General features: G+C 34.9%; 3 protein-coding genes across 6 annotated transcripts in view; 2 read left to right on the forward strand and 1 right to left on the reverse strand.

The window, feature by feature from the left end:
- The window catches only part of LOC107021157 (sister chromatid cohesion protein PDS5 homolog A), a 29,401-nt gene extending 24,098 nt beyond the window's left edge, over positions 1 to 5,303 (forward strand). For 3 of the 4 annotated variants that reach the window (XM_015221764.2, XM_027918039.1, XM_015221765.2), the window contains 5 exons: positions 1,683 to 1,769; positions 3,427 to 3,455; positions 4,034 to 4,134; positions 4,313 to 4,383; positions 4,859 to 5,303. In XM_015221764.2, the coding sequence (XP_015077250.1) occupies positions 1,683 to 1,769; positions 3,427 to 3,455; positions 4,034 to 4,134; positions 4,313 to 4,383; positions 4,859 to 4,891 (321 nt within the window). In that variant the 3' untranslated portion in view covers positions 4,892 to 5,303. Of the gene's footprint in view, positions 1 to 1,682; positions 1,770 to 3,426; positions 3,456 to 4,033; positions 4,135 to 4,312; positions 4,384 to 4,858 lie in introns of those variants that run through there. The other variant, XR_003579010.1, reaches the window with a different exon arrangement.
- Positions 5,304 to 6,672: 1,369 nt separating this feature from the next.
- LOC107023306 (histone-lysine N-methyltransferase ASHR1) lies at positions 6,673 to 14,575 on the forward strand. The gene is made up of 14 exons (XM_015223958.2): positions 6,673 to 6,945; positions 7,038 to 7,174; positions 7,287 to 7,421; positions 9,530 to 9,584; positions 9,702 to 9,820; positions 10,118 to 10,206; positions 10,275 to 10,356; positions 10,955 to 11,059; positions 11,135 to 11,225; positions 11,317 to 11,436; positions 11,747 to 11,853; positions 12,029 to 12,098; positions 12,897 to 12,960; positions 14,027 to 14,575. The coding sequence occupies exons 1-14, from the start codon at positions 6,846 to 6,848 to the stop codon at positions 14,187 to 14,189; spliced, it is 1,437 nt and encodes a 478-aa protein (XP_015079444.1). The 5' UTR covers positions 6,673 to 6,845; the 3' UTR covers positions 14,190 to 14,575.
- Positions 14,576 to 14,711: 136 nt separating this feature from the next.
- Positions 14,712 to 16,862, reverse strand: LOC107023307 (60S ribosomal protein L15-like). The gene is made up of 4 exons (XM_015223959.2): positions 16,717 to 16,862; positions 16,394 to 16,560; positions 15,239 to 15,436; positions 14,712 to 15,123 (listed from the first exon to the last, which is right to left on the reverse strand). Exons 1-4 carry the CDS (start codon positions 16,718 to 16,720, stop codon positions 14,878 to 14,880), a joined length of 615 nt encoding a protein of 204 aa, XP_015079445.1. The 5' UTR covers positions 16,721 to 16,862; the 3' UTR covers positions 14,712 to 14,877.
- Positions 16,863 to 18,047: the final 1,185 nt, after the last annotated feature.

An 18,047-nucleotide genomic window follows, 5' to 3' on the forward strand; every position in this document is an offset into this window, starting at 1 on the left:
TGAGGTTTGCAAGTTTGCTGTCTCAACTGTTCTATTAAACAAATAGGAGGATTGAACTCCAATCAAGAAAGCCTAGAAGGATTTGGCTAAGTTTCTTAGTTATATAAGGTCTGATACAGGGAGCGCTTGCTGATTTTTGGTATTGGAGGGACCTGCACTTTTAGATGAATGCATATATCGCAATATAATTTTTAAGCACAGATAGTCAGCAGAGAAGACAATTAGCTAGACAAATGATATTAGGTGAAAGCTGTGGGTGAAATTTATTCTGTTAAGTATTTGGCTGAGGTGGCTCAGGGTTGTATGCAATTGCTGGGGGTGCTGGGTTTGCTAGAGTTAGACAATTGATATAATCAAGGTTTAGATTCTTCTCAGAAACTTTTAATTGGCTTCTTAGGCATTCCAATTGGAAAAACAAGAGAAAATCAGTTCTTGACATGATTAAGTGTAAGTACTTCTGCATTCCCATCAACTTCCTTTTTGAAAAGAAGCCATAGTGTCACCTGGAAAGTGGTATGCAGATCAATAATAGGCCCTCCTTAGTCCTCACCTCTCCCCATACCCTTGTCACGGAGGTTACCATCTTCTAGCCTCTTGGTCATCAAAGAAAAGGAGAACTGAAATAATAAGAAAGAAGAGATGTTGGGCCATCTTTCACGAGAGAGACTGCCTTCTCTCTGGTCAGCATTCCTGTAAATAACACTGCTTAGCTTCAGATGAAGATAAAAAAAAAGTGACTCCCTAGCAAGCACTTGCTCCAACAACAAAGCGAGACTTTACTAATCTACAAAAAAACTAAAATAGATCTCATTACTAAAGCGTTAACAAGCAAGAAACAGATGCCATGGGTGTTGTTGGAAATAAGTATATTCTACTTCATTACTCTTTGTGTATTAAAGAATTGATTTATTCAAAGTCAAAGAAGGTTTTTTGGCTTATTAATTAGTAATCTGACATCCTTAAAGTTCTTTAAGACGAAACAATAGTATGTGTCGAAGCAGTTGTACAATGCGCTCGCCTCTCGCTTAAAGCGCTGAGGCAAGGTGACCTGTTGTCACCTTTTTGCTTTCTGGTGAGGAGATGATCTGTAAGGCGATGTTGAGGCGAGAAAAGCGATGTTTTTATTTTAAAATGCAACTTGAAAGCTAGGTCTTTTTCACACCTGACTTAGAGCACAGCTTCTTCCTCTGTTTTCTGGCAGCATCGTCTCGTTTTCCGGTACTTGAGGGCTAGGGTTCAGCTGTTGAGATACCTGCTTCTCCTTTCTTCTGGTTTCTTCTTCTTTCTGCTTTCTCCTCTGTTTTCCAGTTGCTTCTTTCTTTTCTTTCTTTTTCTTGCTCAGCTTCTTCCTGCCACAGTTTTTGTCCTCTGTTTACAAGCTTCTACCTCTGTTTCCCATTTTACTGCTCAGTGAAGAGGAACACCCCTCCCCTCGCCTTCCAAAACACTGGCTCAAAGTGCTTTTGCATTTTTTGCTGATATGGATAATGAGCTTATTGTGGTTAAATTATCAGAGTTGTTTTGTATTTTTTTGTACGGTTTGTTGACTTATTCACAGATGTTGGGTTGCTTTTTCTTATGTAAAGCATTTTCCTGAAAAAATGAGCTAATATTTGCCATCCAGATATAGAAACAAACAATTTATTTGCTGTTGGTTAACAATGGAAATTTTGCACATGTAGATCACATGTGACAGCAGGGAAGCTGAGGTTCTCAGTTTGGATTGTGAGATTTGGGGGACTTCAAGTAACCATTCCTTGCTCGACCAGGTAATGCTAACATCACTATATGCTGACCTTATCTAGCCAGCAGAATTAGGTTTCATGTTTTTTGTTGTTAAGAATCAAACCTCCAATAGAAGATCTAAGATTCATATCTTATGCAACAGAGTATAATGAGTCATAGCCATCTATTTGATCCTTTCCTAACTTTGAACAAGTAGGTTAATATGCATGATTAGTTCATATTTATCATGTTCCATCATATACTCGAACTGCATTGAATATAGTAAAAGTTTTCTGTAGAGTTAATGTAAGGTAGACTTGCAAAGTGGTGCATTAACATGTTATTTAAGACATTGAAATTGGAAAATGGTAAGGCTTTTGATGACTATCTTATCTGCTAAATACAATATACAATGCTATTGAAAAAGTAAATACAATATAAAATGCTATTGATTTTGTTTGTGAATGTTTTCTTTGTGTTTCAACCTTTGGATTTGGCTATAAACTTGCGTCCATAACTCATCTGATCTTAAGCTCCAACATCCTAATTGCAATATTTTCTTCTTCTTTTCTTTTTTCTGAGAATTGGCAATTTGTATTCCTCAGCATTAAGGGCTATGCTGAACACCTCCAAAAACTAATCAACACTGAGCCTAGGAAACTCAAACCTATTACAAGGATCCTAGGAAATCTAACAACTGAATTGCATCATCTGTATGTCCTTCCTTACACCAAAAATGGGAGTTTGTAATTTAGTTCTCCTTAATCTTCTGCATTGAGTTAAATCGGTCCTCAAAGCACCTTCCATTCCTTTCCTTCCAAACTGTCCACCAGATGCAGGAAAGAATTACTCTCCACCATCGCTTCTGTGTTTTGCTATGTTCTCTTCTGATCCAACAGCTGAGTAGGTCTGAAGTATGTTCAGGCATGGTCCATTTGACTCCTGCAAGGTTAAAGAAAAGGGACCACAATTGAACAGTCACCTTGCAAATACAGAAAGAGGTAGTTGTTTGTCTATTCTTCCTCATTACCGAGGAAGCATTATGAGGCTATCTGAAACTTTCTCTTCTGTAAAGCTTCATGTGTTAGGCAGGCTTTCTTGATCACTTGCCAGGAAAAGCATTTAACCTTAGTTGGAGCCAAGCATTTCCGCACCTTGGTCCATGGCCTGTGCTGCCTCCCTAATTGCAATATTTCCTACCTAACAGTATTCTGAAATTAATTGATTTATACTTGTGAAATATATGTTGAATACTGTCTCGCTTAACTCAAAAGAGTTTTTGTTCAACACTCCGACATGAAGTAGAACCTTCACTTTTTTGTTGCCCTTGCTTCGACTTTGACAATGTGAATCTTTCTTGATTGTATTGCCTATCTTAAAGGCATCAAATTTCAACTTGCATTGTTGTCAACAAAATTAACTTTTGGTTGAGCTGTTAATATCAAAAGTAGTTTGCTTATTTGTATTTAGTAAATCTCATATTTGCCTCTGCATAAAGATTTTTGGAAAAAATTCTCCTTAAATCCATAACTGAATCAAAATTTTACTGACCTTCTCAATTGGACATTTCTTTTTTCTCCAATCACAGTAATCACATTGTCATTTTGAGTTCGTTCTCCATTTTCTGCACTTTTTTTTTGAAGTGATAAGATTTGGTCAAATTTGGGTTGAATTTTTTCCTGACACTGAGTTAATATGCAGGGTTCTTGTGGTCTGCAATCATTGTGCCGGTGAGCTGTTACTTTTTTTCTGATTATTTATGGGTAGAAGGATTGTGTGATGTTCTCTTATGAACTTTGACTGTTTTCAATCCACTGCAAAATTCTTTAAGACTCTCAAATATGGAATTTCTTTGTTTCAACTTGCAATCCATTTCCTGCTTGATAGTCAATTTAACTTGTCAGTGGTACTTTCCTTAATGTAGGTTTTTATTTTATGAAACCAGGTATATGAAGCATTTTTTGTGCGGTCACAATTTCGTTGGATTTGGATGTTCTGTAATGCATTTTGTGTAATCTTTATCGTGATTGCATTAGCATCTACATACATAGAAGGGGTAAACATATATGAAACATAGACATTCTTATGTCCTCAGCTTTTTATGTCTCTCTTCTATGAGAAATGATATTTCATGAGTTCATCATGTAAAACATGTTCACCCATATTTTCATTCATGTAAGTGCCTGGACAGCATACATTGTTCCCCATCATATGCTTGAATTCCGCTTTTTATTCTGTTGTGGATGCTATAACATGTCCTCTAAAAGATTTACTGTAGTTAAAATGACAAGTGTTCTTCAATTTATAGCCCAAGGAAAAATATAGACATGATTGAATCTGTCTCTCAACAAGAAGATGACTTGTCAGAAGATAAAGCTAAGATTGGTAGTAAAAGAACTGCCTTAGCTGGTAAGAATCTTACCTTTGTTTGTTTAGAAGTGTTATGAATTAGTTCAATTTTTTTCTTGCTATGGATACGAGCAGTAATTTTGTCGGATCTTCTACTAATCTATAAATGTTATTGCTGGTGTTTTGAGGAGTAAGTCTGTATTTACTGTTCTATGATTCTCTTTATATTCTGCCTCAGAGTTGAAGAATCAGGAGAGTGTTCTTGTTGACTCATCAGCTTCTGAGGTCATTGATGTGAATGAGGATCTTGTAAGATTCACCTTTTTTCTCCTCTGTTTCCTTTCAGCTCGATATTTTTTAAGTTTTCTTTTAGCTCAGATGGTTGTTGCTAGTTCTGAACGGAAAAACCAGTAAGTCAAATTCACGTATGGTATTTACTCTGCTTTAACAAAATCAGCCTGCACCAACACTATTAGAAGAGCCACCTGGTCTCCGTTCCACGCCCACCAACTTTTATCTTTTCTTTTTGTCCTTGTTTTTGTTGAAGCTTTGTGGACATTTTATCAGGAAAAAAGAAAGAAAAAATGTAGCTTTTAGAGCTAGGTCCTTCCTCGAATAATTGACAGAGTTATAGAGAGAGATGGCTTTGCAGAAGCATGCTGGAACGTCCTAATAAATTACAGTTCAGACATTGTGACTTTGTTTAACCTAGGCAGTTTTTTAGTCAAGTTAATAATTTTTTCGGTTCATCTGTTGACTGAAGTTGTTTTTGGGTGCACTACAGATTGCCAGAAGGACTCGAAGTAGAAGAGTTTGAATATACTTTTACAAAGATACACTTAAGGCTAACATGCTGAGTATTTTTGTTTTGGGCATTCTCTATCTCAGCGAAGGTGTGCTTGTTTGACTGGTTGCATCATAATTTTCAGCAATCCTCTAGCAAATAGCTGAGTCTTTGCGGAGGTGTTAACAATTGGCTGTTGTGAATAGATAGTTAAATGAGATGTTTTTATTAACCTAGTGTTTAGATGGTGAAACTATGCCCCCTTGCCCCCGTGTATGATTTCTGTAAATAGTGAACATGTTGCTGTTGATGTGTTTATACAAGTGAGGAAACTCTTTGAACCCAACATTTAAGTATATTTACCAAATGCTATATTAATGTATGTACGTCATCATAATGATTTAGAAGACTAAATGATAGTCTGTAGATCTGTATCTTGATTGAACTACTTTTCACTGGGTTCATGAAAGATAGAAACTCCATTGAAGGGTATTCTTTTGCTTATTTCACAAAATATAGTTGCTTATTCATGTTGAAATTAGCACTGACAGGTTGGAATGGATTAAAATAGTCTCTTTAACTTTTGTTGGATGAACAGCTGATTGATAGTGCAAAATTATTTTGTATTTATTTGGTTGAGAAGTTATGATATTGCAGTAATTGACTTTATTTAAATAGGTTATTTTGGTTGATGGTGGGATTCCACCTAAATGAGGGGTATTTTAGATTATTTTGATAACGGCATGAGTAAATTTGGCCCTTGGCCCTTAGCTTACAGAAGGAATATTTTTGACCCTTCTTGTAAAATGAAATGATTACCTACAAAGTATGCCTACTGAATGTCCTGTTTTTTTTCTTTTAGTTGTTAGAGCTGTTCGATCACTTGCATTGCATTTTTGGTGGTAAAAAAGTTGAAATCAACTACTAAAAAGTACCAATTTATTTCAATATACTTCATTGGCTGTTGTATTATTTTCCAAATGCATCAAACTCGAAGGATGCATCGTTGTGCCAGATTATTTACTGTCGTATCAACTTATATGCTTCACCTAATTTCTATATGTTTTACTTCAATCAGATAAAACGTACATTTAAACCCAATAATGACCGAAGCTAGTAGCTATATCAAATTTGTCTTTCTGTAATTTGAAATTGAACAATTTTACCCAGCATTTTATTCGTTCTCAATCCTTAAAAATATTTTCAAAGGAGCTTGCATTTGAAAATAACTTTAAGGGTGTGTTTAGTACAGATAGCACAATTTTTTTAATAAATATTCTCTATAAAAACAAGTTTTGTAAACGACAAATAACATCATATATTCATAATATTCACTTAACCTACCTCTTGACTGGCCCACTCCCACCATCCCTCAAAGTTGCACACCAACCCTCTACCTCTCTGCGTTTTTTTTTGCTAGAAAATATTTAGGCATAATACATATATTAGACTCTAAATTTGGCTTTAAATTTTAACTTTGATCTTCAATTTTTATTATGCACAAAGAGACATTTTAACTATCCAACTTTTAAATAAATAAACACATGAGTCCTACATGGCAAAATACACGTAGTATACCACGTTGGACAAAAAATGACATATAGGATGACATGTGTCTATTTGTTCAACTTTATACAAGCTTAAGTGTCTACTTATGCACACCCAAAATTGAAAGGCATAAATATAATTCGAAACCAACTTAAAGAGCATATTTATGTATTATATCAAATATTTAAATACCGATCAAATATATACTTTTGTTTATTTATCAAATAATAGAAAAGAAGTAAGAAATCAATGACATTATTTTTGTTGTTTGAATCCCTAACACAAAATTCGGTTAGCAATGATTAAATAAAGCAATTTCGGATGGCACATGAGTAAAATTTGACATTTTTCTTTAGGAGGACGACTTAAAGTATACTAGGGAGAAACACTCGACGTTCTCGAGCTCTCAACTCTCTAAGTCCGGACTCCGAGATTTGTGATGGAGGAATTAGAGGAAGCATTGAGTGATAAAGGGCTCACCGTCTCCTCTCTGCCGGAAAAGGGTCGCTGCCTTTTCACCACTCGTGATTTCTCTCCAGGTTTTACTTCCATTCAAATTAAAGTATCGCATAAATTACACATCTCTAAGGTTTACTCGGCAGACTTTTTTTTTTTTTTTTGATAATTACAGGGGAAGTGATTATATCGGAAGAGCCATATGTTTCAGTTCCCAATAAATCAGCTAAATGTGAATGGTGTTTTACTTCAAGTAACCTCAAGAGATGTTCTGCATGTCAAGTTGTTAACTACTGTGGCAACACATGCCAGGTGCACATTCTAGTTCAATAAACATAAATGAATATCAACAACTAAGGAGCTTTGCAATTTGTCTGTTTAAATTTCCTTGGGCAATTTATAATTATGGTGAAGTGAACTGCAGAAGTCAGATTGGAATTTGCATAGGGTTGAATGCCAGGTCTTGTCCAAAGTTGACAAGGAGAGGGTAAAATCGATTACGCCAAGTATAAGATTGATGGTTAAGCTTTATCTAAGGAGGAAACTGCAAGATGAGAAGGTCAAGGTCCATCTACTTTTTTTTTTAATATTTTATAAATCAGCTTTATTCAATGCTCATTCAGTGAATGTTTGCTAGTCTGAGGTGAATATGACTTAATTTTAGAGTTTAATGTGGTACTTGAATTTTGGTGCAAGTGTTATGTTTGTGCTTTAAATCCGATTCATTTGGTTGAGTGAGAGCATTGGAGTATAGTAGCGAGCAAGATATGAAAGGGGAGGTATTGACATCCTTACGGGCAGTCTTTAGAGTATGGTCCCTTGATTATGTAGCATGTCGGAGAACTCTAGGTATTTCAAGAAATGGGAGCATATGTAACAAATATGTGAAGAAGTCAATCAAGAAGTCTGTCTAATTCCTTGGAGCCTTTCAATTCTTTATGAAAGTCCACACCAGCGTGGACACGACTTTGGTTGAGCCAATTATACTAAGATATTTTATTCATCATTAAAACCTTTTTAATTTGTGTTCATAGGTGAAGTTGTTTTATATTCTTACAACTAAATGTGGCCTGCCGAGGGACCTGATACGTTTCTCATGAATACAGTGATGAGGAAAAGGATCAGGTTCAAACAGAACACTTCTTATCTGATCTGCCAAAAATCTGAAGGCTAATTAACAAAGCTTATTTTTTTCATTGATCAAATGAATTGCTGAGGAAATTTCTACTCTCTCTGTGCCAATTTATGTGGTGATTTTTAATTGGGAGTGGAGTTTTTAGAAAGAAAGAAAGATTTTTAAAATCTGATCTAAAACAAGCCAAAGAATTGTGTGTGGCTATAAATCTTATCAAGGAAAAATGAGATAAGGAAGTATGACATTTTTTTCGGTACGAACTAAAAAAGAATGCTTGATAAATAAATTGGCACAAAGACAGTACATAAAAGAATCATTAACTTTTAGAAAGTGAAAACTGAAAAGATTCCGATAGTTTGTTTTAAAAATGGGAATGAAAAGGTATGGAGGTTGTCTAAATAGGTGATTGGCCATGCAAGTTGAAGCTCAAATTTGAGTTTTAATGCCAAATCTCAAGTTCACATAAAAGGTAGGATTTCAATTTCAACTTTGTGATTTCAAAAGTTTTAATATTTGAAACTTCATAGGTTTATTATTTGCCAAAAAGACCATAATTTAAATGTTCACAAAAAAAGATCAACGCTCGACATGGAGAGATTGTTCGTACCTTATGGGATGATTATATTAAACAATAACTAGTTACTATTATTGTTGATTTATTGGACCAACGGATCTTTGTTAAATTACGTGTATTTGAAAGTTTGTTACAACATGCAACCGAAAACATTTATTTATCATAAAAGGACATGGAGATATGTGATTTATTAATGAGACGCCACCGAATAATTCGATTACCTTGTTTATGAACTATGATTTTCTCATTTGGTAAGATTGTGTAAGAGACTAAGAGTTGAGAAAGTTTTGATAGCTTTCATAATTTTGAGGTTTCCATGTTTATAAGTACATTTTTGAGATTTGAATTGCATGTCCAAACAAATTTCAACTTCAAATCAATCATTTCAAATTATAATATGAAATCATGGCCAAACAGGCCCTAAATATCCCATTTCCTAGTTTGGTTTGACAAAAGAAAAAATGAAGGAAATTGAAGTGAGAGAAAAAAATATTTCTCCTTAGTCAGCTAAAATATCTCTTTCTTTTAGGAGGAAGAGAATCTGTAGAGATGTGAAAGGAGAATCAAATTATGGCATCTCTTATATTTTACCTTTCTATACCTCCTTCCGTTGGTTTCCTTCAAAGTTTAAAATCTTTACATGTGCATGGAAGTACCTAAACTTCCATGATCAAACTTTTTGGAATAATTGATGGCTAGAAAAGTCAAATAATTGTTTCAGAAACATGGAAACCTCATGCAAGATAAGTCTCCCAAGTAGCTGCAATATATCTGCAAGCAGGCTAATCACTTCAGACATTACATTTCTGCGTAACTTGGTCCTAACCAACTTTAGTTTATCTTCTTACCCTTGTTGGATTTGTCATTCTCGACCTCCAGCCTTGTCATGAAAAATAGTCTTGCTATTTTTGTATACATTGGTTTTGCATGTAGCTCATGACTACTCTTTCACTGCCAGGTTATTCCAATAACAGTCATGGACCATTACAATCTGGTGGAATCCTTGGTTTCTCGTATCCTTGTGTAGCTTATACTTATGAGTTTCTGATATAATGTTGAATGCTGTATTAAGGTTCTATATTTGCTACGTCCTTGACTTTGTTTTGTTCTTGACAAGTTTGTTTCCATAGATATGACTGATATTGATGAGAAGCAACTAGTTTTGTATGCTCAGATGGCAAACCTTGTCAATCTGATTCTTCAATGGCCCAAGATCAATGTAAAGGAGATTGCAGAAAACTTTTCTAAGGTATAGATTGTGGAACAGATTTTCTCTTTTGATATGTCTCGAAACTTTACAATGTTCCTCGTCCCGAAAAAAAAAAAAAACTATGCTGCATAGGCCCATCCCATGCATAATGTCTGGGCTATATTGTATCTAATGTTCAAATCCTTCGTTATAACTCACTCTTATTTCATGATAATTACAAGACAACGTGATTAAAGTTTTCCCTCAATGACTTGTCTTGAAGCATCTAATCTTTTTTCTTCCTAACTTCATTGTCTAACCTGGTGTTTCTCTGTTGTCTTTTCTGGGGATGTGCAGTTTTCATGTAATGCACATACAATTTGTGACGCTGAACTGAAACCCCTGGGGACAGGCCTTTATCCGGTGGTTTCTATAATCAACCACAGGTAATTATTGCAATAAATTTATGTTAGCTTGTATACGTATTGCTCTAAGTGGACTTTTCGTGTTATAGTTGTTTGCCGAATTCGGTTCTAATATTTGAGGGAAGAATGGCTGTTGTCCGAGCTCTGCATCATATACCCAAAGGTACTGAGGTAATACATTGTTTTCCAAATCATTTTGGTCAATTTGATGAGTTCAAATTTTCACTAACTGAAAGTATGTCATCATTCTGAAAACTAAATAAGATGCAAATCAACCAACCGCAGGTTGATATCTGGAAGTGCTTCCTTTGACCAATACCTCTAATTTTGAGCAAGAATTATGTTGACGAATTTAGTAAGAATGATAACTGATAATGATATGCATGTAGTCATGATGATTTACATGATCAGCAATCATTGAGATCTTTGTGGTTGACTCTTGAGTATCTTTCAAGAAGCTTATTACTGTATGATTGTTGTTTGCTCTTTTGAGCACCTAAACATCTACATGGAGTTCAATAAGATTGTAGAAATAGTGGTGCATGTCACTGAAGGGGGATTATATGGTTGCTTCGGTTCCAATGGTTCTGTTGATCTTATATGTCATAAGCAAAAGGTTTCCACCAGTTAATATTGGAAATTGACGCTCATTACTGTAGAAGTGTGTTAAATTTGACAATATGTTATTTACTGATATTCAAGCAGTAGATTAAAAACACAAGTGAAAGCAATCACTAACTCTCTGATTTACTTGATTGGCTTCCAAAAGGTATCAATAAGTTATATAGAAATGGCTGGAACCACTGCAACTCGTCAAAAGGCTCTTAAAGAACAGTACCTTTTCTCCTGCACTTGCATTCGCTGCATCAAGTTGGTATGTCCATTGTCTAGTCTAACTAGTGCTCAGTAATAAGATTTCTCTGCTCACAAACTTTTAACCTACTGTAAGGGACAAAATGATGATATCCAAGAAAGTGCAGTTCTGGAGGGTTATAGATGCAAGGACAAGAGATGCACTGGTTTCCTGCTTCGTGACTCTGGTATGTGATCTCTTTCTCGAACCTCATCTTAAACCTGCAAGATTGATCTTGATCTGGTTTTCTAAGGACTTCTTTTTTTTTTTTTTTGCAGGTAATAAAGGATTCACATGCCAATTATGTGGACTTGTTAGGGACAAGGAAGAAATAAAGAATACTGTTCATGAAATCCAATCACTGTCTGAAAAGGCTTCGTTTTCACTTCCATGTGGACGTATCCTCTGAATTTAGCACTAAGAATGTCTAATCTATGTTACTATCTGTAAACTCTATATAATAGTCATATATAGATATTCTACTAATGTTAGAATAATCATCATGTTAATACTACTTCTAACAATGTGTTGAGCTAATATTTTCCCCTCTAAGTCAGCACGAGCTATATTACGCCATAAGAGGAGACACTTTTGATCAGCACTTAAGTTGGTCTAGAATTGAGGAAGTGACATGTTCCATCAATTAAATTCAAAGATTGTATTTATTTATTTATTTTTGGAAAAAGAGAACTCTTTGACAGAATACAGATAACAAAGATGCTAGTGTAATGTATAAGATGATTGAAAAACTTCAATTGGAGCTGTACCATGCATTGTCGATCAATCTGATGCGCACACGGGAGAATATCTTAAAGGTTTGATTACCTTTAAAGTAGTGTCTATCAGAAGAATGTTCTCCAGCCATCTTGAATGGTGATTCTATCAAGGAAATCTCGTTTTTGATTTCCTTTGAAAATATTGACATCAATCTTATTCCAATCTTATCTTGATATTTTATTGCACCTGATATATGGATATTTATTCATTTAGATATTGATGGAGCTGCAAGATTGGAAGGAAGCACTAAAGTATTGCAGATTAACTATTCCAGCTTATCAGAGTAAGTTGGCACTACCTAAAGGTTCAGCATATTTCTGTTCAGTAGTCACCATATCAATGCTATCTCTTGGCATAATAATATGATAGCAAGTGAGGTTCACTTAAGATCTACTTTTTCTGAACCCTATTGTCTTCAATAAAAGTACTGTGACAATGTGCGGTTGGTAAGGAGGAAAACATTTTCTGGGAAACCAAGTGGTTTATTACTTTTTTTCTCGTGTTCGGTGTGCAAGTGAAACATAGGTTGGGGAGGTGCGGTTGTGGTGGAGGCCTGGGGGGCTGGGGTAAGGAGTGCAGAAAACGCAAAATGCATGTCTGCACCAGTATTTTAGAAGGCAGGAGTGGGAGGTGAGCCGAGGCGTCAGCCTTATGGATCTTTAACTTTTTAATTTATAATATTGTAAAAGTGTATAACAACACAAAAATCACAAAATTAATGCATTAATAATTCAAAAAATTTTAAAACATGATTAAAGCAATTCATAGAGAATAAAACGACTAATGTAATTTTATATGTATAAATAATCCAATGATATAAAAGCTATTATGAGATGCAAATTATCATACAATGCATTTTACCTCCCCAAAAAAATATCAATAAATTTATTAGTATTATAATAAAAATATCACTTCTTCACGAATAAACACAAAATTACTTTTAAACACCAAAATAATATAATATGATGATTTTGGACATAAGATAAAACATAAATTAGTAAGTGAGCAAATTAAGTGAACTTTCATGCTCTAAAGTGGATATACATGCTTGCTTCATATTGTAATATCTCTTCTTGTATAGGAGTTTATCCAGAATGTCATCCTTTACTCGGACTGCAATACTACACTTGTGGAAAACTTGAATGGTTAGACCTTTTGGCTTTTTCTATTTATTGTGTCGAATATTCTGCTTTGCTAGTTTTCTTTTTTCCATTTCTTATTTCATTATTTTGCTTGTCAGAGAAATATGCTTAGATCTTGTATATCCTATTGCAATATTGCACAAGTATCTTGCAACAATAAATAAGAAAATCATTGAATAATCACACAACAATCAACAATACCACCTAAAATCATGCATAAAACGCTACAAGAACAGCTAAGAGAATGGTCGTAGATGGAGAACAAACATACCTATGAAGATCTCTACCTGATTTTCTGTTCGGTTGGGTATGAGTGTTCAAATTATACGGGTCATGGGTGGGTTTGTTTACGGGTAGATGGGTGGGTTTTAATTTGTAGGTGAAAATTAAAATAATTTTGGTTAGACTGTTTAGATGATGCCACGTGTCCTTCCGTCTGCCATAAGGGTATACACATCCCAAAGGTTAGATGGTAAGTTATGAGTAACCTTAAAGTATAGCGGAGGGTAATGAGATACCATTTATGCTAGATCGTGGTCTATTTGTCATATTTCCGAACATTTGTATTTGTATACTTATGAAAAAAAAATTATGTTGAATTTAAGTACTGAATTAGACAAAATTATGGTTGTCCCACTCTTAGTTGATAAGATATATTTTGCAACATTGCAATGATTTTGTGGTTTGTAGATTTGCTTCCTCCAGGCATCTTCTGTTCTGTTTTGTTAGATTTTGGTCGCTGTACATGAACATCTGGAGAAACCAAATCCTGTTATTTTTTGGTTTTTTCATCAATATTTTTAGTGATCAAACATCTTCCATATCGACAACATGAAATTATGCGACTTCTGAAATGCCCCAAGGCTTTGGTCTGGCGCAACGCGATGCGTGTGTTAGGTGCGCGTCACGAATCAACCATACCGCTGACTGTTTGATATTTTAAGCGGAAAAGGATAGAGGAGCAGACACATCATCCACTAAGTTTCGAATCCATCTCTGCTCAATAGGATTTCAAGAAAGTGCTGATTTTGTTAATTGATCATCCTGTGGTGCTGATATGTAATTTCAGGTGGCTTGGTGAGACTGAGGAAGCGTACAGGTCACTAGCCAAGGCAGCAGAGGTACTGCGAATTACTCATGGAACATACACCACTTTCATGAAGGAGCTTTTTGTGAAGTTAGAAGAAGCTCGTGCGGAGCTTTCTTACAAGATTTCATCCAAGGAAGAATGATTATTGAACTGCATCCACAGATGCACAAACTCTTAGACGATTGCACAAAATTCTGCTATACATGTTCAACAAAAGGTGGGGATGCAAAGAGTCTTGTAGACGACATACACAAAATTCAGCAACATCAGTTCGACAAAGGACGTACCTTTTTTCTTGATTATTACAACGAATTTCTTGCGAGATACTGATCTCTCTTTTTCCTACTGTCCTCTTTGCCTGTGAATTGAATTACTATTGTGAGGGAAAATAGGATATCTGGCAGTTTCTCTGTTATTGGTATAAAGATACATTTGAACATTGATGCAGGGGTTTCAAGTCATGTTTAGTAGGAAGGTGTAAATATCTAAAATAGTCATTGTTGGTTACATTCTGCCACCAAGTGTAAATAGCTATTTGTAGCTTCTTTTTGGTTTATCATAGAGGCTGGCAAAAGTTATGTTAGCTTGACTAAATTTTGTGATGGTCTATTGGTGATTCTTATAATCAGTTTAGTTACCAAAATAAAGAACTACATCTAGCAGCTTCTAAAATACCAAATAAATATAACAGTATAACATTATCATCTATCATCACATCATCCATTGCACAAATTGAGCTGTTCTACCAAGTTCCTCAGAACTTGATTTCAAAAAGAAACTCTTCAAGATTGAACAATACAATAAGAAACTCTTGAAAAACTCTAAGTAGATCAACGATAACGGCGTAGAGACAGAGTTTGGTTCCTCTTCCAGTTTGCCCTTCTTGAGGGTCTTGCCTTGTGGTGCAAGTGTCCTCTTCCTCGGAGACCCCTGTATTTCTTCCCAGCTGAAGTCAGACCACGAAGCTCTCTATGCTTGTGCACTGGGTTGCAGATCCAGTTGATTCTTGGGTCATTCCTTATAGCAGCATGGGCTGAATCAATCAGGATTACTTCAAAGTATTTATATGTTGAATCCTGCAATCAACAATGTCAATGTGCACATTATTTTAGTATTACTTAGTTCCATCGTCTTATTAGTCTGTAAAGAAAGAAGTTGATTTCTATGAAATGAGCTCGAAGAGACAGATACCTCATTGATCCAGTAAGAGTTGAGGACCTTAAGACCACCCAATTTCCTACCAGCACGCTCCTCAGCAACAGATCGCTTACTACGTTGAAATTTCAACTGGGTGACTCCCTGGTTGGTGGGCTTACCGTACACAATACCCTTGGATACAGGTCTCTTCCTTCCACCACGCTTCACACGAACACGGTAAACCACATAGCCCTGCAAATATTAGGGTACATGGATATAAATCAAAAGCAGAAACAGACGGTACCAATGATACGATACAATGAAAATAAGTAATGACAAGAGACTGCTAGTTTCTAATTTAGAAATGTCATAAATAATTGCATGCATTACAAGGAAAAATTATTTGCAACTCATATATTGGTCTCATGCATCCAGAAATATCATATAGACAACAATGACTTTTCATAGCAGAGACCTGTTATCAAAAATGACATATACTGTGTTATAATAATTTACAGGGGCGATAAGAAGAGACAATGAAAGGAACACAGATTTAGGGTGTGTTCGGTACAAAGGAAAAATATTTTCCATGGAAATCGTATTCTAAGAAAATAAGTTGATCTCTAACCTATTTTCTCGTCTTCAGTACATTAACAAAAGATATTACAAATATTATGGGAGATGGGGTGGAGATTGGGAGGGTGTGGTGCGGATGGGGACTAGAGGATGCGGTAAAGTTATGGTATATTGGATGGTGCGGGTCAATGTATGACAAGCTACTTGAGGAACTTGTTTTACATACTTACGGTAAGTCATTTGAAGAATGTTTTCGTGAAGAACTTGAAATGAACTTAACCAACCGAACATAGAAAAAGTTGAAAAGGTTTGACTCCATACTATCTCATTACAACACTCAAACTCAAACTCATGTTTTACAATACATGTTTCATTTTCATCTTAATGAAGAAAAAAATTGTTCAACAGTTGTGGATTCTAAAAACTTACTACACCATACGTAATTATATTGATAAAAGTTTGCAGTAAGCACATGTGCTGAAGTCTCAGCAATCACATATCAATGTCTTATCAATCACCAAACAATTAGGACTTATTTGCCTCAATCTCAAGCAAGTAAGGAAAAGATACATGAATCAGTTGGATTTAAGCTCAACTCAGCATCACAAAATCATAGTAAAAAAGAAAATGTACCTGTTTGGCTTTGTAACCCAAGCGTCGAGCCTTGTCAGGACGAGTAGGCCTAGTAACACGCACTATTGATGGAAGCTGGCGATACTCCCAGCACCTCACCCTCTGTAAGAACCTCATCACATCCGACTGCTTCTTCCTCCATAGCTCTGACACATAAGTGTAGGCGCCTGTATAAACCAACCACAGTCATTTTCCAGAAGAAGAAAAAAAAAGAACAGTCAGATCTTTGCATTTGCGTTTCCAGAAATTCCAACCATTGCATATGATATTAAATATAGATACAGTAGCCATGAAAACTGAATGAAGATGATTGAGATACATACCCATTGTAGTGCGGCGAAACTCTCTGCTTCTACTCAGCTATTCTCGCCAAAGTTCGGCTTTAGGGTTTTGTGAGAGGCGGGGGTTTTAAATGACCTCCTGGGCTGGACTAGGCTACGCCAGCCCAATCGGCCCATCCTTCAAAATAGAGTTTCCACCATGTGGACACTCGTGTAGAAGAGCCCGTTTGGATCGGCTTATCTTTTTAAGAAAAATAACAATTACATATTTGGATAAATAAAATAAAAAGATAAAATTTCAGAAATAGCAGACATAATAGGAAACATAAGAATTTATAGTTATAGATTCGATAATTGCACTCCATAACTTAGTTTTGTTTGCTATGGTGGATGCAATTTGTATATTTGCATGCAATTTGTATATTTGCATGCAATTTGTATATTTCCTTGCGAATATACAAATAAAGTAAGTATATATAAATTATGTATTTATACATTTAAGAATTTTTCAGAATTTTGTTTGTCAAATACAAATAGGGTACTTTATGAATTTTTCATAAATCGTATACAAATGTCCAGGATAAGCTTATACAAAATTCTAAATTTATACAATCAGGTACTGAATTATACAAATTCTGAATTTATACAAATCAAACGAACATTAAGAATTGGGAAAATTATAGCCGCGAATTAATATTCTTAAACTGCAGCTATAGTACCTAATATAAGCTAAATATTTGCTATTCGGCATAATTTTCCAAAAAATGAAAACGTTTATACTACAAAAAATGTTGATGTATTTGATAGACAAGTCTTATTAGCCTTTTTGAAAAAAAAAATGTTTGAACTATGGTTGACATGGTAAAATGCTAATATATTATAAGTTCTATTTCTAAAATAAATTGAACTTAAATTTCAGTTATACCTATTTCAATTTCAATATAAGTTGATAAATATAAGGTAATTTATATGTCTGGATTATTTTTAAGTTTTAAAATTTATAATTTTGATGAAGCATATAAAATTTTTTCGATATTTTTCCAATCATACTTACAAATAATAATGACTATGAGTGTGTTTGGTATGAAGGAAAACATTTTCCAATTTTCTCATGTTTGGTTGGGGCAAAAGTTTTGGAAAATGTTTTTCCAAATCAACTCATTTTCCTCAAAATCAAGGAAAATGATTTCCCTTCAATAATTAAGGAAAACATTTTCCAAAACTCTCCTCCAATTTCAAATTACATTTTTTTTGGGGAAAAACATCAATTTTTTAAAAATAAAAATATTTTCAATTTCAAAATTTTATTTTTTCACTCGATCCCTGACCATCCTCCCCCCAGCCCCCCTACCCCCACCCCACCCCCTCCCCAA

The sequence above is a fragment of the Solanum pennellii genome, chromosome 6, assembly GCF_001406875.1.
Source record: "Solanum pennellii chromosome 6, SPENNV200".
In the NCBI taxonomy this organism is placed as follows: domain Eukaryota; kingdom Viridiplantae; phylum Streptophyta; class Magnoliopsida; order Solanales; family Solanaceae; genus Solanum; species Solanum pennellii.